Source organism: Stenella coeruleoalba (genome assembly GCF_951394435.1).
Source record: "Stenella coeruleoalba genome assembly, chromosome: 20".
NCBI lineage: Eukaryota > Metazoa > Chordata > Mammalia > Artiodactyla > Delphinidae > Stenella > Stenella coeruleoalba.
The window spans coordinates 28,817,137-28,843,815 of NC_137166.1; the positions used below are offsets into that span (position 1 = coordinate 28,817,137).

The 26,679-nt window shown below is 43.2% G+C and overlaps 1 protein-coding gene and 1 long non-coding RNA gene across 4 annotated transcripts in view; both read right to left on the reverse strand.

Moving 5' to 3' along the window:
- Window positions 1-18,994, reverse strand: part of BBS2 (Bardet-Biedl syndrome 2) — a 32,093-nt gene extending 13,099 nt beyond the window's left edge. For 2 of the 3 annotated variants that reach the window (XM_079906251.1, XM_079906250.1), the window contains exons 1-9: window positions 18,679-18,994; window positions 13,598-13,825; window positions 8,837-8,962; window positions 8,271-8,333; window positions 7,381-7,458; window positions 3,958-4,062; window positions 3,788-3,874; window positions 975-1,110; window positions 604-743 (exon numbers count right to left, since the gene is read on the reverse strand). In XM_079906251.1, the coding sequence (XP_079762377.1) occupies window positions 604-743; window positions 975-1,110; window positions 3,788-3,874; window positions 3,958-4,062; window positions 7,381-7,458; window positions 8,271-8,333; window positions 8,837-8,962; window positions 13,598-13,825; window positions 18,679-18,795 (1,080 nt within the window). In that variant the 5' untranslated portion in view covers window positions 18,796-18,994. Of the gene's footprint in view, window positions 1-603; window positions 744-974; window positions 1,111-3,787; window positions 3,875-3,957; window positions 4,063-7,380; window positions 7,459-8,270; window positions 8,334-8,836; window positions 8,963-13,593; window positions 13,826-18,678 lie in introns of all 3 variants that reach the window. The other variant, XM_079906249.1, reaches the window with a different exon arrangement.
- Window positions 18,995-24,458: 5,464 nt separating this feature from the next.
- LOC307178275 overlaps window positions 24,459-26,679 on the reverse strand; it is a 97,669-nt gene continuing 95,448 nt past the window's right edge. The window contains exon 6 of the long non-coding RNA XR_013825160.1: window positions 24,459-24,662. This is a non-coding gene — a long non-coding RNA (uncharacterized lncRNA). The remainder of the gene's footprint in view (window positions 24,663-26,679) is intronic.

The window sequence follows — 26,679 nt, forward strand, 5'->3', positions numbered from 1 at the left end:
ATGCATCATGGGACAAATTAAAATCCTACTCCCCAGCTCATCCTCCAGCCAGTTTGGTACATACATGTACATATACACACATGCACACGCACACACACACGCATGCACACACACACACACAGAGCTTCTGCAGTTATCAATTTTTATGTTATTTGTTGTTGAAAAAGATAAGTTACTCTATACATATTGTTCTCGCTTCCTTTCATTCAGTAATACCACAGATACCCTTCCATATCAGTCCCCATATATATACTTCATTCTTTTGGGCTGCTTAATATTCCCCAGCCCACAGTCCCTACTACTGATCAAAAGTTAAGTTGCTTCCAACTGTTCCCTGCTACAAATAGTGCTGCAGTAAATGTCTCTGAACACTCACGCAAATATTTCCATAGTTTAGCTGCCCAGCAGTGGAATTTCTAGGTTAAAGGATACACACCCTCTTCATTCTGACACTAGCAAAAAGGCAAACCATCTGGGCTTCCACCAGCGGGGAGGGGGAGCCCACACCGTGGCAGACGCTGAAACTCTTCTTTCACAGCTGCCAATCCTCCTGGTCATTCTCAACTTCTCAGACTCCCATGGGCCCTCCACATTAGGACCTACCTTGGCATTGTCCTCATAGTTACGGAGCTCCAGCAACAGGTTCTGCTTTTTCTGACTCAGCTCTCGGATCAGGTCCTGCTCTACGCTGGTGTCCATGAGGTTCCCTCTCACCTCAGCCGTGCCTGGCAGGTAGCCCCGGACTGACAAGAGGAAACAACACTCACCAGACTGAGGGATAAGCCCAGGTACAACCAGGTCTACTTTTAAGTCATCAATTACCTGTTCTTAAAAGCTAAGTTTTCATTTCCCCAACTTAGGTGAATTTATTAGGATGAAAGGATATCAACACAAACACTTTATAGTGGAATTTCCCGGTATTCGGACCCAAATCAAAATCTGACTTTTCAAGGATTTTTCCTGTCCCGATTTACTTTCCCCATCCACCGAGCAGCAGATTAACTGTATGTGGCCATCCATCCGGTAATCTCCCTCCACCACACCAGCAACTGCAGAAGAAAAGTTGTCCTTAAAGATGACCTCCCCAGTTCGGTCACTTCGAGCATCGACCTAAAAATAAAACAAGAACTTGAAAAATAGCTTATGCTACAGTTTTTTAAAAATAACACAAAATTTTAAAGTTGAATCAGCTTTAAAGTCAGCTATGGTCTAGAAGTTTTCAAGAGTATTCCATGGGGCTCTGTGGCTTCTCAGGACGTACCTACGACCATCAGGGCCAAGGGGCCTGTTTTCTTTTTCTTATTAAGTAAAAGCTGTTTTACATACTGGCCTGCACATAGTACTTCCTTTGAAGAAGTGGGTTGCCTGAGAGGCAGTACATTTAGAATATACAGGACAGTGCAAAAGTCCAAACTGCGTGGGTCTGAATTCCAGCTTTGCCACTGGGGGCTTTTTTTGCCTGTGGGATCTTGGACAAGTCTCTTAACCATTCTGTGCTTGGCCTCCTCATCTGGAGGTCAATAACTGATTGATCTGGAGATCAATAATAAGAACATGAGGAAAATAACTGTATCCACACCTCAGAAGTGTAATGACGCCTAAAGGAATTAACACGTGGTAAGCACTCAGAACAGGGCCTGGCACATAGAGGCATACAAGACATGTTAGCTCTATATACAAATTTTATCTTTACTATATGTAAGTGTATACAATATAGTTATAGCTAAAGTTTGAAAAATGCCAACCTAGCCCAATCTTCCACCATATAACCTTTTGTAATAGCCCTGTTTAAGAGTCCCTCTTCCGGGACTTCTCTGGTGGTTTGGTGGTCTCAATGCAGGGGGCCCGGGTTCGATCCCTGGTCAGGGAACTAAGATCCCACATGCCGCAACTAAGAGCCCGCATGCTGCAACTAAGATCTGGTGCAGCCAAATAAATAAATAAATATTTTTTAAAAAGAGAGTCCCTCTCCCACATACACTACTGAGACACCTCAGAGAGCCCTACTATCCTCTAAGTCTCCTCTTCCCAAGGGAGGCAAATAACCAACCCATCAGAAACAAAAGCATCTCAGAACGACAATGAAGGATAACCACTTAAAATGATGACTTTGTTCTAAGCAAAAACATATGCATTATATTAATAAAAGCCTAGCTACAGAAAATCTAATAGGGCAAGCATCTCAGTGACCACTATTTCTGTCTTTTCATAAACATCCTTCTGGGCAAAACTTAGCAATGAAAAACACTAATTTAGGTCATAGCTTACTACTAGTTCCTACCCCTTGTCTGAAGAATACCATGCTCTTAATAACAACATCAGTTAAGGCTGAAAATTATGGATGCTAAAGCCTGTAAGGTAATGAATGGCCCGTATTAACCAAAGCTTTTCGCACAGTAACAGAACCCTCGAACTCAGATTGAACTGAACTTGCTTCTTTCTCACTACTCCATGGCCTTCAGCATTGCATTTCCACAATATTTAGCAAACAAGAGGGTTCATTTGCTAACTAAGAAACAGGACTACGAATTTATATTTCTGTGGATTTTCTATTCTTTTGCTTTATCCAACATGAAGGTTTTGCCTTGGAAGAGAAGATAAGCCTCCAACTCAACAAATGACCTACTAAAGAAAAAGTCAGTTGACTAGTCGCAGTTAATTTAGTAATTTTGTACCTATATTCACCTGTTGGATCTGTATATTTTCCTTTCAATGCTATTTCTGTTAAGTGCAGATATCAACTTTTCTACTTATATAGTGAAGTGTATAGTTTTCTTATCTTTTTTATGCCCTACAACAGATTATATAATAGAAATTTCTTAAAATTTTGAAAGCATTTAACGAGAAAAACATCTAGGTCCAGAGTCAGATCTGAAGGTTACTTTTGATAACTTCTCAAGTCAAGTAGTTTCTAATTCTCGAATCAACCATAATAATTTATATTCCTCCAGAACAGGGTCCCCTTTATGGATTTTCCAGTTTCTTAATAAGCAACTACATGGTCTTCTTTTATCATTTTTAACATCCACTACCAAAGACAAAACCAAGTGGAGAAGTAGCAACCAACGTAACAGTTTTTTAGAATCTGTTTTTCACACAACACCAACGGAAGGTTACAAGGCACAGGCCAAAAGTAAAGAAAAATCAAAGAAGATAGAATTAGCTGATCTCCTCCAGGCAATCGGCACTGACAGATGAAAGAGCTAGGGCAAATGGTATCCATGGAGATCTGACAGCTACTGAAGCAGTTGCTAACAAGATAATCCTGACTTACCAAAAGACTGTAGAAAATTCTGATTTGAAGTTAAAAAAGGAGAGAAGCAAAAAAATTCTATTTTGAAGTTCTAGCTCAGAAAACAATATGCTAACATAATTCTTCCCATTAATTCTGTTTTTAGTCAGACTTGAAGATTTACTAGAAAAGAGCTATACACAGTTCACTATTAGCTTATTAAAAATCCTTTTTTTTTTTTAACGTGCTTATGCTTAGGATCAACCTGATTCTCATTTCTTCAAGGAAGAGATTTAGAAAGAACCTTCCTAGAGAAGGTTCTTCCTAAAGAACCTTCCCCCAAATAGCGCTTATGAGATGGAAAGGACACTCACTCACTCTGCAGTGTTGATAACTAGAGCAAGAATAAAAATACATGGGAAGATTATAAAGTTACATTTGAAAGCACAGCCAAGGAACTCAAGTTTATATTCTCGTGTTACTGCTGAGTCATACAGCCAATGTATCTCAGACAATTATTACTGTAAATCATACTTGAACTCTGTTTAAACTTACCTTCCCATTGGACCAACCGGTTATCAGTTCACACACTCCATCAGAATTAAGGTCAAAAGCATGAATGCTCATGGCATGGTTTTTGGACTGAAAAGGAATTTCAACAATTAGTACATAAGTCTCTCAATAAGTATAAAATCCCTGAATCTCAGAGGCTTAATCATACTAACTTTAATTCTCCAGTATCGGGCTGTTTTGTCATAAACTCCAACTGTGCCATTGGAAAGGGCATAACCAAATCGACTGCCATACATGGGACAAAGAGAGGTGATTATCTGCAAAAAATAATGATAAACACACAGTTCATTAAGGCTCAATTTAGTGCAAAGTGTGGCTTTATAAAACTGCATGCCTTGGGGGCTTCCCTGGTGGCGCAGTGGTTGAGAGTCCGCCTGCCGATGCTGGGGACACGGGTTCGTGCCCCAGTCTGGGAAGATCCCACATGCCGCGGAGCGGCTGGACCCGTGAGCCATGGCCGCTGAGCCTGTGTGTCCCGAGCCTGTGCTCCGCAACGGGAGAGGCCACAACAGTGAGAGGCCCCGCATACCAAAAACAAAAACTGCATGCCTTGCTATAAGTATGTTAAAATTAGATTTATATGCACTTCCAAACCATTAGAGGGGAATGCATTCCCCTTCTCTATGAGCCGTGTCATCTATTTCAGAGTTGGATAATCAGAATTAAATAAACTCACAAAACTTACTGTTTTAGACTGAGCATATGTAGCAAGTTTCAACAAATTAGTATTTTTTAAATAATAAAATTAAGGAATTAAGGAGGGAATAAGCCACGTACACAAGATCTGGAATAGGTACAATAGATGTTATACACACTAACTCAAAATGTTTTAATTATTCCAGTTTCCTTAATTTATGATACCCTACAGTCTAAATTTTAAAAGGACTTGTAAAATCCACAATTAAACATCTTTTAAGTGTATACTTTTCTGTGACATAATTTATTGTTTGCTAGAGATGAAAGACATTTTTTAGAAGAAAACATAATCCTTTGAAAAACAAAAACCCAGCATGTGGATTTCGGTATGTATCTAACAATATATATAATGTATATATTATACTGAAATATTTATAGAATTATTAGAGGATTTAACATACTTAAGAGGATAAAATTTTAGATACTGAAAAAAAATTATCCTTAAAAGTTAAAACCAAAGTTTAATGACATCTATGATCCTGCAGATCTACTTCCTAATTCTGACACTAATACAAGAGATATAAAGAAATAAATTGTGTAAAGCAGAGAATAGTTATGTAATTTCTTCTACACCTACAGCTTTTCTATAAAACCACCCACTTCACTTAACTGAATACAAAGTGCTGGGTAGGACTCCAGAATTATTTAGCTCAAGGCATTCTTTTGGCAGTGCTGTTCAATTGCCAAATAAATTATAATTTTGCTGATGTGTGAAAAGACATTTGAACTAGGAGCAAAATCAAACCAAGAGGACAGGAAAACAGCCCTGAAATGCACAATCTTATGAAGTCCACATTTTCGTAAATTTAGCCCCAGTTTCCCTCGGTCCCTTAGTCCTTCATTAGCTCACTAGTTTCTTCTTTTGCGGACTAGAGGATCAAGAGGCACCTCAAATCCCTTGCTCTATTTCATATTCTTCTGTCCTTTTCCAGGATTTAGGAAAGAGGTGTTTCAAAGAATGCACTCCCCTCACATCTAGTATTGACAATAAACAGAAATCCAACAACACCTCAATGATTCCCTAAAAGAGAAAAGATTTACTACAAAAATTTTTTTAAACAAAAAATTTTTTTTAATTTATTCATTTATTTTTGCCTGCGTTGGGTACTCGTTGCTGCTCGCAGGCTTTCTCTAGTTGCGGCGAGCGGGGTCTACTCTTCGTTGCGGTGCACGGGCTTCTCGTTGCGGTGCACGGGCTTCTCGTTGCGGCGGCTTCTCTTGTTGCGGAGCACAGACTCTAGGCACGCAGGCTTCAGTAGTTTTGGCACGTGGGCTCAGTAGTTGTGGCTTGTGGCTCTAGAGCACAGGCTCAGTAGTTGTGGCGCACGGGCTTAGTTGCTCCGCGGCATGTAGGATCTTCCCGGACCAGGGCTCGAACCCGTGTCCCCTGCATTGGCAGGCGGATTCTTATCCACTGCGCCACCAGGGAAGTCCCAATTTACTACAAATTTGAATGAAAGGGAAATGGTAATGCAGGACACAGCACCTACAGGCCAGTGATCCTCAAGTTGTTTTTTTTAACAGGGTGGTGGCAACCCCCTTCAAGAATCTAATGAAAGCTAAGGATCTTCTCTCTAGAAAAGCACACATTAAACACATACACATAAACAAAACCGCCCCCATATGGACACACATCTTCAGACTGTTGCTTTTGGCACTCACTTCTCCCCTTCATTTTCCTCCATCCAAAGCTATTAGTTTACAACCATAATAACTAAGACTGCATAAAAAGTATAGTAAGTCGAAGTAAAAATCTATAATAAAGGTAAACCAGTTAAAACTGATTGATAACACTTTTATATATCAATATGCAGGTTTTGCTTTGTGGTCTCCCTTCTGTAGTCAGGGAAAGATGTCCCTAGACAGCTTTGTAAGTGACGAGAAGCGAGGATGAGTAGCCAAGGTGAGTTCTGAGGTGCCCTCAGAACTTGGTGCCCTCAAGCTTTTCTGATACAGATTCCCAAGCACCACCTGATTCAATTTTGCACAGTCCCATCATTTTGATCTCCAAGACTTCCTTCTGTTTTTTTTTTTTTCCTGTCCATTTACAATGGTCACAGCCATTGCTCCTTTATCCCTTTCTCCTTCCTTAATTCAGAATATCCTAATTCTTTTTTCTGTTTCCATCTTGCCCAATCCTAGAAAACCAGCAGCAAATAAATATCCTAAGAATACCAAAACTACAAAGGATGAGAGTAATCTTCACTGTTTTAAAAAAAAAACTCTTTAAGAAACATCTCAGGTTCAATTACATGAGTAATTCTAATCACAAAGAAACTAGTCAAGTTCTCTAACATCTGATTTCTAAGTTTACCTATAGAAATGTGCCTAAGAAGTACTTAATTTGAATTAAGAGAAAAAGTATAAAAATCTCATTTACACACTTTATTCAATATTCAACCCCATTTAAGACACATGAGGAGGAGGCACAAAGCTTCAAATCCTGACCATATGCCACTTAACAGCCATGAGCTTGTGAGAGAAACTTAACATGTTCCCTCATCTGTAAAATGAGAACTAATAATACCTTCATAACAGGGTTGTTGTAGGATGAGTAAGTTCAGTGCCTGGCATATTTCAGGTGCACAATAAATGGTTGCTATTATTATCAGTAGCATGTATTAGCTCATTAAAAGAAATACCTTTATGTGCTCAATAATTTTTCTCTATTTAATCAGTCTTTTCAAGATATATCTTGATAAATGATATTTAAAATGCTTCTTTCTCTGTATTGCACAACTCTGTTTAATCCCCAGAGTTTTTACCCTAAAACTGTCTGGGCTGTGAGAAGATGTCCCAGCACTCTCCTTTAATGTTACATTTGACTATGCTAATCTGTCAAGGTTATCATAATTCTGATACCTTCTTACACTTCTTACCTCTGTTTCTGTCATTTCTGCCACAATCTCATCTTCTTTAAAAACTCGGATATCAAAATCCTCAGATCCAACAAGAAGCTGAAAGGAAAAAAACATACATATTTAGTTCAGCGAGTGAACACAGCAAAATTTCCAAAACTAAAACAAAAAAATCGCATGATACTTCGTATGTTCCTACAGCCACCCAGGAGTTCCAACTTCCCAGCAACGTGATGCTCAGAAAGGTTCCTTCCATTGAGAAGGTTAAGATTCAGTCAGTGAAGAAAAAGTGGTTACTATAGATCCTGCCATGTGGGCTGCACCTCCTACCCAGAACAAGTTCTTTCACCAGGCACCTGAAAATGTGCTTGGTTTGGTGTCTGTCTGCCTGCAGGTGGAAGCCTTGTTTCAAAAGCCAGAGCCCAGTATCCGTGGACAAGTGGAGGGTAAGTCAATGCCCAACACAGTACTTCACGGGCTGCTCAAGAAGTTAATTTCTAGAGAAACCATTAGAATAGTTTAAAAAGGCTAAGAGCCAATCTCTAAAACTTTCAGATTCCTGAAAAAGTTGGCTAAAACTGAGAACTAGGTACAATTTAAAAGCATCGGAATCAAGTTATAAGACTGTGAATGTGACTGCGATCCCATCAAATGTTCTGCCTTCTCTCCCTGTCAGGTGTCTTTGAAACATCATGGTCTTGATCTCTGTATTAGACAAACACAAGTAAATTATTGTTGAAAAGAGAGGAGAAAGACGAATGAGGCCAGTTAGCTCATCATTTAGGCAACAGAGCACCAAAATCACCTGTGAGAAGCTAACAGCTCTCTCAACACTAATGTCACCGTCATGGGAAAATGTCTGTACTCAGCTGAGAAGTATACACAAGTGAAGTATCTCCTCCCGCACATACCTCTTTCTTCCCATCACCATCAAAGTCACACAAGGCCAAGGAATGAACATTATCTCCGGTAACCTGAAAACAGAACCAAAATCATTACTATACCATCTTTTTTCACTTAAGCCAAACACAGGAGCTACATGAAGGAGAGGATGATACAAACCACTAATTTAAAACTCTAATTACTCATATCCTTTTTTTCTTTTTTTTTCTTTTTTTTTTTTTTTTGCAGTACGTGGCCCTCTCACTGTTGTGGCCTCTCCCCTTGCGGAGCACAGGCTCCGGACGCGCAGGCTCAGCGGCCATGGCTCACGGGCTCAGCCGCTCCGTGGCATGTAGGATCTTCCCGGACCGGGGCACGAACCCGTGTCCCCTGCATCGGCAGGCAGACTCTCAACCACTACGCCACCAGGGAAGCCCTCATATCCTTTTTTTAAACGTACAGAATTATAAACATTGTTCTATTTTGTTTCTATTATTCATTACAGTTAGTGGTAAAAAACAAACAAACAAGACCTAAAGAATATTAAAAGTAAAAACGTTTAAGAGTACTAAAGAGAGTATTTCGTTCTTCATACCGTCCAAAAGAGATCATTTCCTTCATGATCGAAACCCTGCAGAGCACAATTTCCACCAATAATTGCAAGAGGAGAGGAAATGTCTCCCAATGTCCCCAGCACAATTGCATTGGCCCCATCTGCTACCTAAGAAGGGAAAAAAGACAGAAACTCTCAAACACAATGCTGCACGGGCACACTGGAGATAACATATATCCCTCTTTTTATTTAGATACTCAGAGTCATCTGTCATCATTTCTGAGAAGCCACATGGTCTCCTGAGAGGCAGGCCAGGGCTGTCCACTGAGGACCGTGTCTGTGGCTTATGCGTGCTCATGCAAGGATGAGCACAGACCCAGGATACACTCAGGCCTTTGGTCTCTCACACTAACCTGCTACGATAACCTGCTACAAAATCCCAGGCTCTCTTGGACCACCAGGCTCTAAAGGCCAAATTCCCCAGAGAATCAAGACTTATGCCTTTAAACACCCAAACTTTTGTAACCTATTTTAACTATTTTAGATGGAAATCTTTTTTTTTTTTTTTTTTTTTTTGCGGTACGCGGGCCTCTCACTGCTGCGACCTCTCCAGCTGTGGCGCACAGGCTCCGGACGCGCAGGCTCAGCGGCCATGGCTCACGGTCCCAGCCGCTCCGCGGGATCCTCCCGGACCGGGGCACGAACCCGTGTCCCCTGCATCGGCAGGCGGACTCCCAACCACTGCGCCACCAGGGAAGCCCTAGATGGAAATCTTTTTAATACTTATTACTCAGTTCTCTTACTACTGCTCTTTTTAATTGTAAAGTAAATTGTAAAGTACTAAAAACTACAAACACCTATAGACCCACCATCCAGAAATAATAAGTGTCTTGACTTCTTGAATAAAGTACATAAGCACAATTTAATTTATTTTTGGAACATTCGAGGACATCTTTGTAAACACTGTTTATTGTATAGGAAAATAGTCCTTACTTACATAATCTTTAAGTAGGAAAACTATAAAGAATAGATTGGCTATAAAAGAAAGAAAAGAATTCATAAGCCAAAACTACTAACTGGTCAATCAATCAATCAAGTTAAAAGGTAAAAAAAATAAACTGGGAAAAATAACTGCAATACATAGGACAAAGAGTTAATATTTCTTGTTAATAAGAGAGTTAATACAAAGTAAATAAGAAATGGGTAAACACACCCCAAGCAAAACTAAATAAATAAAATAAACAGGAAATTCACAAGAGAAGAAATACAAATAGCCAACAAGTATGAAAAAATGTTCATTCTACAATACATCATTTTCCACTTTCCAGATTAGCAAAGATGAGACCTATTGTTCGTTAGGGTGTGATAAAACAAGCACTCTCATATTCTGAGGGGGAGGTGGGGAAACAGTAGTCTTTCCAGAGAGCAGTTTAGCAATATCTAACAAAAATTTCACTTAGAAAAGGTTTTTAACTCAGCAATTGTAAAGCTGAATTCTTGTGATCATTAATTTTATGTGTCAACTCGGCCAGGCCATGGTACCCAGATATTTGGTCAAACATTATTCTAGACATTTTTTAGATGAGATTAACATTTAAATCAGTAGACTCTGAGTAAAGCAGATTACCCTGTAGAATGTGGGTGAGCCTCATCCAATCAGTTGAAGGCCTAAATAGAAAAAAGATTGACCTGCCTTGAGGAAGGAAGGATCCTGCCACCAGACTGCCTTTGGACTTGAGCTTCAGCATCAGCTCTTTCCTCTGTCTCTATCCTGCTGGCATACCCTGCAAATTTTGGACTTGCCAGCCTCCACAAGTGCATGAGCCAATTCCTTAAAATAAATCCATCTCCACTCCCTCTCTCTATATATATACACATCCTATTGGTTCTGTTTCTCTGAAGAATCCTAATACAGTCCTAAACTCAATTTCAGTCTTATACAAAAATACAACAGTATCTTTGTCACACTGAAATAGGCAAAGATTTCTTAGGACAGAAAGAGCACTAACCATTAAAGAAAAAATTGATCAGCAAGACTTCATCAAAATTGAAAACTTTTGCTCATCAGAAGATACCTACCTATTGGAATGAGCCACGTATTGAGAGAAAATATTTATTTTACATGAATCTGACAGAGAACTTGTACCCAGTATATCCAAAGACCATCTACGAATCAATAATACACCCAAACTACCAATAAAAATAGGCAAAAGACAGATGATTCACAAAAGAAGACATACCAATTAAAAAAAGCACAAGAAAAAGTGTTCTACATCACAGGTCACAAGGAAAATGCAAAATGAAACCACAGTAAGATACTGCTTCACACCTACTAAAATGACTCAAATTACAAAGACTGGCAACACCAAATGCTGACAAGAAATGTGGAGCAAATGGAACTCTCACACATTGCTGATGGAAGTGTAAAACGGTACAACTACTCCTAGGTATTCACCCAAGATGAACTAAAACATATGTCCACAAAAAGACTAGGACAAAAATGTTTACAGCAATTTTATCCATAATTGCCCCAACCTGGAAACAACCCGGATGTCCATGCCACATGTCCATCAACAGAACAATAAACAAATTGTGGCATATTCACACAATGGAATTACTATTCGGCAACAAGAAAGAACTGGTAGGGACTTCCCTGGTTGTCCAGTGGGTAAGATGCCATGCTCCCAATGCAGTGGGCCCGGGTTCAATCCCTGCTTGGGGAACTATAGCACACACGCATGTAGCAACTAAGAGTCAGCATGCCGCAACTAAGAGCCCACATGCTGCAACTAAGAGCCCGCATGCTACAACTAAGACCCGGCGCAGCCACAATAAATATTAAAAAAAAAAAAAAGAACTACTGCTAAATGCAACAACAAGTATGATTCTCACAGACGTTAAGTGAAAGAAGCCAGACACCAAAGAGTACATTCTGTATGATTCCATTTGTATGAAGTTCAAGAACAGGGAAAACTAGTCTAAGGTGACAGAAATCAAAACAGTGAATATCTATAGGGAATAGGAATTGACTGGAATGGGGCACAGCAAAATTTTCTGAAGTGATGAAAATGTTCTACTGGGTTGGCCAAAAAGTTGTTCGTTCCGGTTTTTCCATAAGATGCTTCCATAACACCCCCGATATATTTTTATTGGGGGGTGTTGATTACAGGGATCAAAACTCATTGAACTGAACACTTAAGGTTTGTGTATCTCACTGTATGTACATTGTACCTCAATTAAAAAATACCAAAGGAAAAAAACTTCATTTCTAAGAACTTACCCTTAGGAAATAATCAGAGAAGTTGGCAAAGATATATGCTTATGAAATTATCAATTGTAATAGAGAAACTATGGAAATAACATAAATATGAAACAATATGGAAAGGGTTAAACAAATTATGATATATTTTAACACAATGAAATACTATAGACCCAATAAGAATAAAGCATAGATATATAGTAACTTCAATATAAAGTTCAATACAGTACACATATTTCTGAATAAAAAGGCCACATATAATATCCAGGGAGTAGAAGCAACCCAAATGTCTATTAAATGATGAATGGATAAATAAAATGTTGTTTATACATACAATGGAAAATAACTCAGCCATAAAAAGAATGAAGTATGATACATGTAACAAAATGTCCAGAATAGGGCTTCCCTGGTGGCGCAGTGGTTAAGAATCCTCCTGCCAATGCAGGGGACACGGGTTTGAGCCCCGGTCCAGGAAAATCCCACATGCCGTGGAGCAACTAAACCCATGCGTCACAATTACTGAGCCTGCGCACCACAACTACTGAAGCCCACGCGCCTAGAGCCCATGCTCCGCAACAAGAGAAGCCACTGCAATGAGAAGCCCATGCACTGCAACGAAGAGTATCCCCCCTTCCCCGCAACTAGAGAAAAGCCTGCGCGCAGCAACAAAGACCCAACACAGCCAAAAATAAATAAAATAAATAAATTTATAAAAGAAAATGTCCAGAATAGGCAAATCTATGGAGACAGAAAGTAGACTGGTGGTTGCTTAAGGATGAGAGGTTGGGGGAAAATGGGGAGTGACTACTAATGGGTATGGGTTTTTTCTGGAATAATGAAAATGTTCTATAATTGATTGTGGTGTAGTTACACAACTCTCTGAATAAACCACTGAATTGTATACTTTAAATAGGTGAATTGTATGGTGTATGAATTATATCTTAATAAAGCTATTATAGAAAAAAGTAAAAGGCTACATATATATAGTGTGATCCCATTTTGTAAAAAAAAAAAATCACTCACAAATACTTAGTAAAAAGTCGGGATAACTCAATTCAAGAGTTAAGTGCTATTTCCAAATGAAGAAACCATGCGTAATTATTTTTATTTTGCTTCTATATCTTTTCTATAATAAATTTGGATTATCTGAGTATTAAAGTTGCAGTAGCCTGTAGATGGCAGGCTACAGTAAGTGCTCCTCCTAGAAACTACTATACTAAACTTTAATGCAAAGCCACCAGGAGTCCTGTTTGCTGGCTCCCTGGCTGTTGGCAGAACTCTCAATGGCAAATCTTGACAGATGGTAGTAGCACAGATATACCTCCTGAGAGATAAACTGGAGTGTCAAAAAGTGGTTACCAACCATGACCAAATAAATGTCAAGTACACAAAGGAGATGTAAATGGCAAAATCCGCATGTTTTTTTAACTACAACAACCACATAAAAATCCAAAATAAATGTCTGATCTCTTTTAATCATAAAAAAGAAAAAGTGGACACTAATGGGTAACGGAAGTTTTATGGTTATAAAGGGGTATACTTGCCTCTCTGTAGAACAAATCTGAATTATTGTAGACATCATAAGCCAGAAGATTAGTCTGTGTCCCCACTAAAAGAGCATCATAGCCAAGTTCAGGGTTCAATACTCCTGCAGTCAGGCAGCTGACTGCCTGGTTAATGTTGAGAAGTGAAACATCAGACTCCAGGGGGCTCTGGAAGACCCTGGATGCACTGAAATGCTGGCTCCGGGTATGAGGGTTGTGAATAAAAACCTAAAACAAAAACAGTTAATTACATCCCCTTAAAATACCAAAAATGTAAAATTAACATACATCTTTTTAAAAAAGACTCAGGTTATTAACAGATATCAACATTAACAAGAAGTGACTTTAATCATCTACAAAACTTAAAACGCCCATACACAGTTCTGTGCATGGCTGGCTTTCCGTCACTGCAAACTGTGGAAACCCAGTGGTTCTTAGCCTTATAAAGAACAAGGTGATAGCCAAGATCTAGTTGTTGCTTCCCAGGGCAGCTTATGTACTACCCACCAGTAGAGTGTTAAAGCACTCTTACAAACCATCCTTTTCCTGGTCAACCTGTAGGAAGCTGCTACCAGCTACAATGTGATTGCTACACACGAAGATCAGAGAAAATAGAATAATAAACACTTCCTTTAGTATCTTCCATCCAAGCACCTAACTAATTCACTTCCTAACCCTTAAAACTCGTAGGTAGTAGATTTTTCTTACAAACCTAAACTGAGTCACACAAAGCAAGCTTCTTGAAGGCTTTCATAGTCTATACTAGTAAGACAGAATTAAATAATTAGCTCAAAGTTAATGAATTTAGCAGTTTCAGCTGTCATAAATAATCATCTGAGTATCCCTACAAATCTTTAAATTTCCTTGGGCTTCTGTAAAAGGAGCTTTAGACTAACACATGCATTCTCAGATATCGCTCTCAAGACGCGTGGCTGGGTTTGGGGTGGGGGGGATCTTATACATTAGAATGGCTTGTAGCCTCCAAAGGGTCTTTATAAAAACTGATATACTGCATATCTGTGGTACTAAAATTTCATTAGGGAAATTTTAATTTTCTGAAAAAAGCTCTATGGGAGGCAATATGGAAAAAAAGAAAAGGATGAGAAACCGCACTAGAGATGCCTTAAGCCCCTTCTAGTTCTAAAATTTGCTGATGTTAAATGAGCATTTCACCCCTTGGTATAAACCTGTAACCAGGCGAGGCCAGTCTGGTTGCTCCACTCAAAAGGCCAATACTCGAGAGACAAGCGTTGGTGGAAAAGGAAACTTTGCTTTACTCGAGAGGCCAGCAACCTGGGAAGATGGTGCACTAATGTCCTAAGACCACCTCCAAGTTGCCAGTTAGGAGACGAAGGTTTTAAAGGCAGTGTGAGGGAGGGATCCGCAGGGTGCATGAGCAGCTCGTGCACAATTCCTGGATTGGTTGGCAACAAGCTGAAGTTTCAAGCATCACCTATCTTCTGGCTTCAACCGGTCTGGGGTCTATGTGCTTGTGATCAGCAGTTTTCATCTGGTAGGAGTCTGCTCCCTGTAAAAACAGCTTAGGAATGTGTGTCAGACTTTTATAGCTTTCGGGGAACTGGGAGCTCCCCGTGACTCTTTATGGCTGGTTTAGAGTCTAAATTGTTGCCAGTTTCCCAGCTCAACAGCTTGTTTCTCCATCTTCCCATTCCTAATAATTAACTCTTGAGCCAGCCTTCTGAGACTCAGGGCAGGCCTGGGAGACTAAAGCTTTTCTACAAACAAGAGGCAGGTGGAGGACATGGAGGGGAGGGGTCTGTCCCAGGAAGGCCCCATAGGGTCCAGCTTGGTTACAATGCCTGCTTTTCTTTGATAATCCTCAATCCTGAGGAGGAACAGGTGTGGAACAAGAAAGGAAACAAAGTTTGGGATAGAGAAGTTAATTAGAAACTCCTGCAGAGGAACTCAGTTTTAGGAGACTCGGTTTTAAATCCAAGCAGGATTAGTTTTAAATTATTATCTAAACAAGGTAACCTATTCGACAAAAAATAATTTTTAAAAGATTGGTTAGAAACATAGAGATAGTGTGTGTAGCTACTGAATACTGTGTTCATGTTCTCATTTGTGTAATACTTTACAACATGCTTTTATCAACATTACTGCATTTGGTCCTCACAACAACATTTGGTCCTCCTGATATACAGAGGAGGTCAGAAGGGTTAAGGCCCTTTCCCAAGGTCTCACCACTGATAAGTGACAGGGCTAAGATGCAAGCCTGGTGTCTGGCTCCAGTAATCTCTAGCCACATCTTCCTTCCTTTTATAACAGTTCTGAACAAAAGAATTCTTACAGAGTCTTCTAGTAATTAGACAGGCGGAGAAAGAACTGGAGGAAAAATAACCTGTGGACTTCATGTTCACTGTTATTGGGATGAAAAGAGTTTGGAGGTTGCTGTCATGAGCAAGAGTCCCAGGAGTCTGGTTTCTCCCTAGTTCCCCTCCTGCTGTTTGTTCTCTGCATACAGCAATCAGTGCCCTGGAGACTCACCTGTCCCTCAGGCTCAGTCACACAACAAATAGATCACTCCCAGTGCCTTCAGCCAAAGGACTGGCTGAAGTTCACATATCTGTTCTGGCTGAGGGGGTGTTGCTGACAATATAAATTCCAACTAGGCCCTCCAATTCCACGGTGAGAGGAAACCTGTCCCCCGATGAACTAATGTTCATCCTGCAAGAAACCCCTTTTTAAAACATCCTTGCTCAGGTTCAGAGACCAGATCCCAGTAAGTCAGCCCCCCATTCACAACAGAGTCCCACTGAAAATGACAAAATCCTGTTTTTAGAGACACGGAGCCCGACAGTCAAGGAGGGCTTTAGCCTTACGTGCAATGTTTGTTTTTAAAGGAAAATATATTTGTGTATTATTTGGATCATAAAATAGTACCAATTTTTTCTTTAAGTCTAAAGATAAAAGATCAGGTCAGAACTTCAGATTTGTTTTTGAAGTTCTGAATGTAAAGTGTCCAATTACACAGGACACAGGAACTTCTCTCTCTCTCCCTTTTCTTCCCCCCATCTTCAGAAAGAGACTTAGAGTCAAGCGTCCCTGCCTCCCACTCCAGGTCACATTCTAATGAAAGTGCTTCCACAGAAACCTCTGCCTGATCTTCCCGCTTCCACTCCTATACTCCCCTCCCTGCAGCTCTGTTGCAGCACCAGCCAGTAATCCTTTATCTAAAACATAAACCGAATCCCATCACGCACTTTATTAAAACCAAGGTCTTTACGGTGGCCTACAAGGCCCTATATGATCCAGCCGCTGGCTACCCCACTGCTTCCCTCAATCCATTCCAGCCCCAGCAACTTTCTTGTGTTTCCGGAACACACCAAGTATCTCTCTACCTCAGAGCCTTTGTAGTTGCTGATACACTTACTCCACCTCTCTGCAGGGCTGGTTTCCTCATTTGCTTCAAACCTCTGATCCACAGTTATCAGAGGCCTATCTGATCACCCTGTCTAAAATAGCAATCTCCCATCGCCCCCAGCCCCTTACTCTGTTTTTCTCCCATGGAGACAGCGTGTTTCTGTTAACTATCTGGCTCCCCCTCTCAAAGTAACCTCCAAGGGGATGAGACTTGTCACCTTCACCCTTGTAACTGCACAGCTAAGAACAGTGCCCAGCACATAGCAAGCCCTCAATAAATCAGGGGCTGAGCTAATATCAATGGGATCTTTTCAACCCACTTATGTAGCTGCTGTGCACCTACAGCAGAACCAATACGAATTTTTGGTATTTGTCAGTGCCTACTAACATCATTACGTACGAGGCTCTGTGCTAAATGCTTTCCTCCATCATACAACTTAATGAAAATGAATCATTACTTTTTACTTATGTATCCCAAGGCATGGCATATGAGAAAACATACAACATAGGTGGCAGTGTCTCGAAAACTGTAAATCATTATATAAATGTTAGCTTATTAAATCCACACTGGGTCAGAGAACATGCACTCTAATCTCATTTCTACCGCTTTCCAGTTGAACAGCCTCAAACATTGCTTTGAACCTCTCTGAACCATTATTTCTAATCAGTAAAGTGGGAGTAATAAGAAGAAAATAACAGCTAACAGTTAGTGACCACTGCCTATATGCCAAGCGCATGACATGTATCAGTAGTAACTTACTTAATCCTCTTAGCAACCCTATGCGGTAGATATTAAGTACCTTGCTCAAGGTCATGAACTTAGTAGGTACTGGAGCCACAATCTACAACACCTGTGCTATATGGCAGCGGCTGGCAATTTAGCAAGGATACTGAGATGATTAACGTAATAAGGCTTTGCACCTGTTAGAAGTTATTACGCTTGGCGTCATAGTATTCCACGGTTTGAGGGCATGCCTCCGTCAACACACAGTTTCTTGATTTGCCTTGTCTGCTGTCCTTCTGGACTATAAGCTTTCTGAAAGTCAGGACTCCAACTTTATCTCTGAATCCCCAAGATCTAGCACGAAGGAGGTGTCCAGTAAGTCTGGTGAATGCTGAATGACCATATCTTTTTCGTCTCTGTGAGTCCCACACCTTGCCCAGCACCCGCCACATAGTAAGCCCCTAAAAGGTACTTAGTAAATAAATTATAGGAAGAGACGTGACTGTACGTGGATAAAGATCGAAAGTGCAATTTGAATCACTTAAGGGTCTTTGTGATCCCCCCCCCCCCGCCCCCGTAAAGTTGTTGGCTCTGAGAGGCAGTCTGAGATAGCAGGAGTTCCAGAGCGAAGGGCAGAGGCCCTGGGCTCTAATCTGGGGTCTGCCATTACTGCTAACCCTGACTAAGCCATTCCCCCTCTGGGGTCTTCTCTTCCGTAAGCTCCCTGTCTGTAGAGAGACACCAACATTGTCCGAGTCTAAGTGCCTGAAGACAAGTGAAGTGCTCAGAAAAGCCGTTCTGCATGATTATTCATGTGTGCGCAGTATGGAGAGCTACGGAGGTTGCCGGGCAACCCCGGCTGGGGGAGGAGCCTGAGAATGAGGAGCTGGACTGCAGGGACCTAGCGGGCAGAGGTCGTGGGGACTCCAGGGGCCCGGGCCCCGTGCGGGTGGGAACTTGGGGGAGCGGTTACCTTGCCTGCTTGGGTAGCGGCCGCCAGGCACGGGTGAGTCCCGTCGTAGCGCCCTACGGCCACCATGCGGGGGCTGATTTTGTGGCGCAGTTTCAGGGTGAACACAGGCAGCAGCATGATGGCGACAGCTCAGGAGAAGAGGGCTAGTGCTCCGATACCGGTGCAGCGAAGCCGGCCTCACCCGCGGCGGTGAAGAAAGCGTGGACCAGGCCGGGCGGGAAACTGAGCGAGACTGAGCTGGACCCCCCGGCCACCGGCTTTTTCTGCGGCTGCGCAGGCCCGCCCACCTAGTTCTGCGGCTGCGCGGTCGGGCCTCAGGCTCGGCTGAGGCTGAAAATGGGTCTCGGTGGTGGAGTCGTGTCTTTCGCAGCTGTAACTTATCCGCGTTGGATTCGACTCAACTAACAGGTCTGCAGTGGCGGTATCTGAGCCAGCGCACCCCTGGGGCTTCTTCTAGCACTACAACCAAGCTGCTGCACCGTTGCAGACTACGCGCACGTCAACCACACTCCAAAGGGTCATTAATTAAAGAAACATGCCTTGAATGACTACTCTTCCCCTTAGTTTAGCTGTTATGTTGATGCCCACAGTAGTTACTAAATATATAGACTCTTTAAAAAAAATGTTTTAAACTCTCACCTTTAAATGGTCCATGCTCCTTTGTAAGATGCTCTATAAATTTTAAATGCGAACACGAAAAATTGAAAAGTCATTAAACTTCTCGACATTCATTCAGATAATTTACGAGGGTTCACTATGTGTCAGGCACTGTTCTAGACAACAGAGGTATGGTAGTTAACATGAGACAAACCTCTGCCCTCCTGGAGCTGACCTCCATTTCGGGGAAGACAAACACTAACTGAGAAATACATGTGGGAGGTCTTTTGGTAGCAAGTGGTAAGGAGGGAAGAGGGATAGAAGTTTGGAGGTAGTGCAGTTTTAAATAAGGTGGTGGGTAAGAGACCTCACTGAGAAAGTCACGTCCAGGCAAGAACTTGAAAGAAGTAAGGGAGTCAGTTTTGAGGAAGAGGGTTCCAGCAGAGGAAATTCAGGTGCAAAGGTACCGAGGGCTCGCTCTGGCTGCCTTCTGGAAATAAACGGTTAGGGATGAGGGACGAGATGAATGGGAAGCAACAGAGGAGACTGAGAAGGAAGCCAAGTGAAGACAGTGTTGCCAGGAGTGTCAGATGCTGTAGGTGGGTTTTGAAAGATGGGTTCTAGAATATTCTTGATATTTGCATTTTGTAATTACAGCCGTACAAATGAGCATCTTTTTTCAAGCGTACTGGGGGTGGTCTGTGACTAGTTGTATTCTCTTCTGGAGATAATGTCAAAAGACTAAATTTGGGCTTCCCTGGTGGCACAGTGGTTAAGAATCCGCCTGCCAATGCAGGAGACACAGGTTCGAGCCCTGGTCTGGGAAGATCCCACATGCCACGGAGCAACTAAGCCCGTGCACCACAACTATTGAGCCTGTGCTCTAGAGCCTGCAAGCCACAACTACTGAAGCCCACGTGCCACAACTACTGAAGCCCACGTGCCACAACTACTGAAGCCCGCATGCCTGGAGCCTGTGCTCCACAACAAGAGAGGCCACCACACTGAGAGGCCTGCGCGCCACAGCGAGGAGTGGCCCCCACTCACTGCAACTGGAGAGAGCCCGCACACAGCAATGAAGACCCAATGCAGCCCAAAATAAAATAAATTCAATAAGTAAATTTATAAAAGACTAAATTTGAGGGCCTCGATGGAATGTAAGGCCTGAGCCAATAGCCCGATAAACCCCGTCTGATAGGCCCTGCCTCTGACTTCTCCCAGCTCCTTTCTGCCCCAGTGTCTCTGCTTCACTGCCTAGACCCCACAGTCCTGTAGCACTTACCCAACCAGCCCTGAAATGGAAATTGCCCTGGGTCTGTCCTCCTGCCTTTTACCATTAGAACTTTGTGAGGTACCCCTCCCCTCAGCCCCTAGACTCTGCCTCCAGGGAGGCATCAGCTCACTGAATCCACTCCATTTTGCTAACAGCTGAACACAAGGCTGACAGGCCACCCCTCCCAGGAACAGCTTATAAGGAATAAATCTCTAATAAAGGTCATCTCACAGTCTTCATTTTTCTGACAAACATGTATTGAGGGTCTCTGTGTGCTAGTCAGTGTTCAAGTAGTTAGGGACACCATGGTATACAAGGAAGACGTAATCTGTGCCCTCATGGAATTTACATCTAAGAGTGCATTCATTTGCTAATACACCACCATAACAAAATACCACAAACTGGGTAGCTTAAACACAGAAATTTATGCAATCACAGTTGTAGAGGCTGGAAGTCCAAGATCAAGATGCCGAAACAATTGATTTCTCCTGAAACCTCTCTCCTTGGCTTGCTGCCTCGTCCCATGGTTGTCCCTCTGTGCATGCACCCTTCTCTGTGTGTCCAAATTTCCTCTTCTGGTAAGGACACCAGTCTGATTGGATCAGGGCCTGCCCTAAGGGCCTCATTTTAACATAATCACCTCTTTAAAGGTCCTAACTCCAGATAGGCGCGTTCTGAGTACTGGGTGTTAGGACTTCAACAAATGAATTTGGATGGAGGGGTACACAATTCAGCCTGTATCGAGGGGACAGGGAGAAACAGACACTGAACAGGAAAGCAAATAAGATCACTTTCTCTGATAAGGCTGATGTGCTGAGGCTCAGAAAAGGCTTTTCAGAGGAAGTGACATTTGAACGAAGAGCTTTATGACAAGAAAGTGTCAGCCATTAGAAGATGTGAGGGAAGGGCATTCCAGACAGAGGGAACAGCAAGAGCAAAGGCCCAGGCTGGGCACATTTGAAGATCAGGGGAGCCTAGCGGGAGCCTAGCGAGTGAGAAAGAGAGGCCAGGAGGGGCCACAACACCCAGGACTATGAGCCACACCAAGGAGCTTGGGTTTTAGTCTCTAGCAGGCAGACAAGTCCATGGCCTGCTGGATATCCACGTAAGGCTGGTCTTGGCCTCCATCCACCCGCTGAAGCCTCGCTCACTCAGTGTACTGCCTTGGGGGCCTGCAACTTTGCTTTCGCTCTTCCCAACAGGACAGTACCAGCAGCAGTGGCAGCCATCACTGACATTTAATGAGCATTTTCTAGGTGCCATTCTGAGTACTTTATACGGATCATCTCTCTTAATCCTCCCTATGAGGCAGATACCACTGTTATCCCATTTGACAGATGACAAAACCTTCCCAGAGTCACCTCCTCCCTTCATAACTCTTCACTGGTTCCCCATTTGCGGCCAAAGTAAGTTGAAGCCCTTTGACAGATTACACAAAGATCTCCAAGTTCTGACCACTGCTGGCCGCTGCAGCCTCTGCGTTTGCTGCCTCCTGCCTCAAGCCCAGTCCCTTCTCAGCTGCTTTCTTAGCCTCTCCGCCTTTGCTCACACTAGCCCTCTGCCTGGAATGTCCTCACCCTCACCTCATAGGTTGGACAGCACCACTCCAGGGAGTCGTGTCTGACGGTCTCTCTTACAGCAGCTACCACACTTGGGAGGTAGCCTCCCTTCCTCTCTGTGCTTTCATGGGTCCCCCAGCAGTCATATCATTCGCCATATTGGGGGTATTTGAGTCTTTGCATCACAACCTTAATTAGGAACAGCAATGGATTCCCCAGAAGGGTAGAGAATCCCCATCCTCCCTGCCAAGTGCTGATCAGGACAGGGACTTGGAGGCCTTCCAACCATGGCCAGGAGAGGCTGGCCTAACAGTCTTCTCTACCTCTCACCACCCACTAGGAATCACTGGCTTTTCAGAGGGGACACATCTTCACATCAGGGAGATCTGAGGCTCCTGAGAACCCAAGACTTGGAGGGGAGGAGCTTGTGGGCTCCAGGTTGGCAGCATTCCATAGCAGGTGAGCCCACAAGCCTTGAGAACCTGCAGGGTTTAAATTCCTCCTCGGTCAATCACTAGTTGAGACTGGGGCCCATCATTTAGTCCTCACGCCCACATGTATTGAGTGCCTTCTCTGTGCCAGGCACTGGACACACTAACTCACTGAATCCTCGCAGCCACCCTGTGAGGGAGATTCTGTCATCATCCCATTGTGCAAGAGAGGAAACTGAGTCACGGGCCGTTTTATAACCTCAGTCCAAGGTCACACAGCTGGGAAGTGGCAGAACCAGGAGGGCTCGCCCAGGTGGGCTGGGCTCCAGAGCCTGAGCCGCTAACCACTGCACGTGCTGTCTCCTTCAGTCAACACCCCAAGCACCAGTGTCTCTTCTAGAGAAGAGAAAGATTAATAGCACTACTTCTGGGAAATGTTGCTGTGAGAATTAGACCAACGAATATAAATAAATGACTTGAAGCAACGCCTGGCACTTAATAAGGGACCCCATAAATGGTTATTATCGTCGTTATTATAAGGTTATTATTATTACCTATAGCTGAAAAGGCTGCTTTTGACTTGTTAGGGCTGCTATTGTAATAAAGTTGGTGTCTTTTTTCTTTTCTTTCTTTCTTTTTTTTTTTTTTTTTTAGCAGGTAGCTTTGTTCCAAATATCCTCTCAGCACTGGGGTTAGAAAAGCCAACCTCACTAGTCAAGGTCTGGTGGACCTAGTTGAGACCAAGAATTTAGATCCTGACTTACAAGGGCCATGCCTGCCACCTGCCTCTATCTCTGTGTCCTCACCTCGCCTATGCAAAGCACCCACACTAGAGGGTGTGCAGGTGTAAAGAACGGAGGCTCTCACACATTAGGACTCAGGATTAAAGGCCTAGACAGAGCGGAGTGAGAGGGCCCCCAGGACCTGTGGCCTCCACTAGTCTAGTCACAGGGCTGACGTCTGGGAAGTGGACTGGGGCAGGGGAGAAGCTGGAGAATTTTTGCCTTTATCTTTACGCACTGTGGTGTTGGCTGTTTTTATAGTGAGTTTGGTTTACTTTTGTAATTAACACATAAGCACAACTTGAAAATAAAGGAGTGTGAGGGTGGGGACTGTCTGTGAACTTCAGAGATCCACAGCCTCTCCCCACCCATTGCCCCAGAACCTGCCGATAAAGGACCCCAGCTTTAAGTTTCCCCAAACTTAAAGCGAGTGACCATTAGGCCATGGAGGGGCAGGGGCTGGGGACCACTGGGCAGAGCAGACGGCACAGAGCCTGGCTCTGTGAGAACGGTTCACAAGTAGCCCTCCCGGAGGCTCCATCCTTCAATCTTTCATCACATGACTCCCTGGTAACTCTGGGATGCGTCTGCTGGGGGCCATGAAGGTGAGGCCGTTCGTGTTGGTCTCTTCTGTCAGCCCATTTCACACATGTGAAATGAGGAGCAGAAGACTCACATGCAAAGCCACTTCACAGCATGTCACTTATACAAAACAGGAACAGCTAACCTCTGGTCAGCAGACAGGGAAAAGCTAAATAATAATAATAGGAGCTAACATCTGTTGGACACTTACTATGTGTCAGACTCTAAATTATTTACTTGTATTTTTATCTCACTTAATCCTCATAATAACTCTATGAGAGAGGTAATATTATTATCCCCATTTTACAATTTGCACAGACTAATTTCAACTCCAATTTTCCTCTACTCCCCACCTTATTCCACCCCAACCTGCACATTTCACTGAACTGGTAGGAAATACCATCCATCAGTGTTAGGTACCCCCCCATCACCCACTTTACCACACCCCAACCTCAGAGACCCATCAGAACTAGGGAGGCCTACTGATGCCAGAAAATGGGGGTAGGGGTCTCCGACCTCCAGTCTCCTGTGGTTGCTGCCAATATCCTTGTCCAAGGTCTCAGTGGTTTCTTGTTATGGGGGGTTCTCTGATACTTCCATAGGACTTGAAACGTCCTGGAGAGGCCAAAAATCCCAGCGCCCAGGGTCCCATATCCCTCGAAGCATCATTTCCTTCTTCTTGGGGCTCTTGCCACATCCCCAGGTGAGGCCGGGGTCCACAATGGTGCTCAGATGCTTGTAGCTTAAGTCTGTGAATAACCTCAGGAAGAGATGCTGAAAGTCAGACTAAGTGAGAAACACATATTAAAATGGAACATTTTCATCAAAATTCATCAGCTGTACACTTAAAATAAGTAATTTTATGATATGTAAATTATGCCTCCAGGAAGTAGATTTTTTTTTTTACGTTTTGAAATCAAAATATAAGATCAAGTCACTCCCTTACATAAAATCCTCCAACGGCTTCCCATTACAAGCTGAACAAAATCCAAACTTTTAACTTGGCCTACAGAACTCTGGTGTCTGTGAATCATCCCAACATACCTCAGGGGCTTTTTTTTTTTTTTTTTTTGCGGTACGCGGGCCTCTCACTGTTGTGGCCTCTCCCGTTGCGGAGCACAGGCTCCGGACGCGCAGGCTCAGCGGCCACGGCTCACGGGCCCAGCTGCTCCACGGCATGTGGGATCTTCCCAGACCGGGGCACGAACCCGTGTCCCCTGCATCGGCAGGCGGACTCTCAACCACTGCGCCACCAGGGAAGCCCCCTCATGGGCTTTTGCACTTACAGTTCCCTCTGCCTGGAATGCTCAGCCCCCAGATCTTGTCAAGCCTGGCTCCTAAGTGTCAATCAGATCTCAGCTCAAAGCTCCCCTCCTCAGAGAGACCTGCCCAGTGCCCCAGCCCTCGCTTGCTCCATCTCTCTCACTCTCACATCATTCTGCTTTATTTTCTTCAAAGTGTTTCTCTCTTTCTGAGATGATCTTCTTTATTTATTTCTTTACTTGTTTTTTTGTCTCTCCACACTAGAATTCAAGTGTCTTGACCACTTTTGGTAGGGGAGCCCAGTACCTCCCGACCCCCACCTCAAGAGAAAGAAAGAGAAATCAGGCAGATGGAAGTCAGTGTATTACTTTTTCCTTTGTGAGAAGTGATAATGGAGGGACTTCCCTGGTGGCACAGTGGTTAAGAATCCGCCTGCCAATGCGGGGGACACAGGTTCAATCCCTGGTCCGGGAGTATCCCACAGGCCGCGGAGCAACTAAGCCCGAGTGCCACAACTACTGAGCCTGAGCTCTAGAGCCCTCGAGCCACAACTACTGAGCCTGCGTGCCACAACTACTGAAGCCCACGCACCTAGAGCCCATGCTCCACAACAAAGAGTAGCCCCCGCTCGCCGCAATTAGAGAAAGCCCACACGCAGCAATGAAGACCCAACACAGCCAAAAATAAATAAATAAATTTATTAAGAAAAAAAAGAAATGATAATGAAGAATGTGACTTCTATTTGCCAGAAAATGGGCTTCCTAATCCTGAACACCAGAATCAGGAGATTTGTTCATCACTGGAAAACTACAGGCCAAGTCCTGGGAGGCAAGCCTCTTTCACCACCCTTGGGGGAATAGGCAGGCCAGCTCCCGGGGGGCGGCTGAGCTGCACACCCCAGGAGACAGGGCAGAGCAGCAGGAACAAAAGACACCAGGTCTGTCATGCAATGTTCTTGCTGCCTCCGCAAAGGATACTCCAGCCTAACGTCGTCCAAGTGTCTTCAACAGTTCCTGGCACATAATGGATAATACTAAATATTTGGTGAAAGAATGATGTCTATACAAATATGTCAACATTCACGTCTTAAATAACTCACTTGGCAGGACTTACTAAACCACCTTACAGTTCCTTCCACCCGGAATGCTCAGCCCCCAAAGCATTTCAAGCCTGACTCCCATGTGTCAATCAGATCTCAGTTCAACGCTTCCCTCCTCAGAGAGGCCTGCCCGGAGCCCCCATCTCTTTCTCTCATGACCCTGGTCCACTCTGTAGGACCGGCCGACATAACTTCTCCCCACTGAAAATTTCAAAGCAGATTGTATGGTTTTGTATTACTGGGAATTGAGAAGTGACGCCTCTTCCTTTTTCTTATTTTGTGCCATGACACCCACAAGACCATGCTTGACATTCTGGGCATGATCTGAGCACGATTCATGATTCTGGGTGAGCCAGAGGCTCCTGAAGCGAAGAAGGGAAGCCATGAGGGAATGATTACCATTTGCACACATATG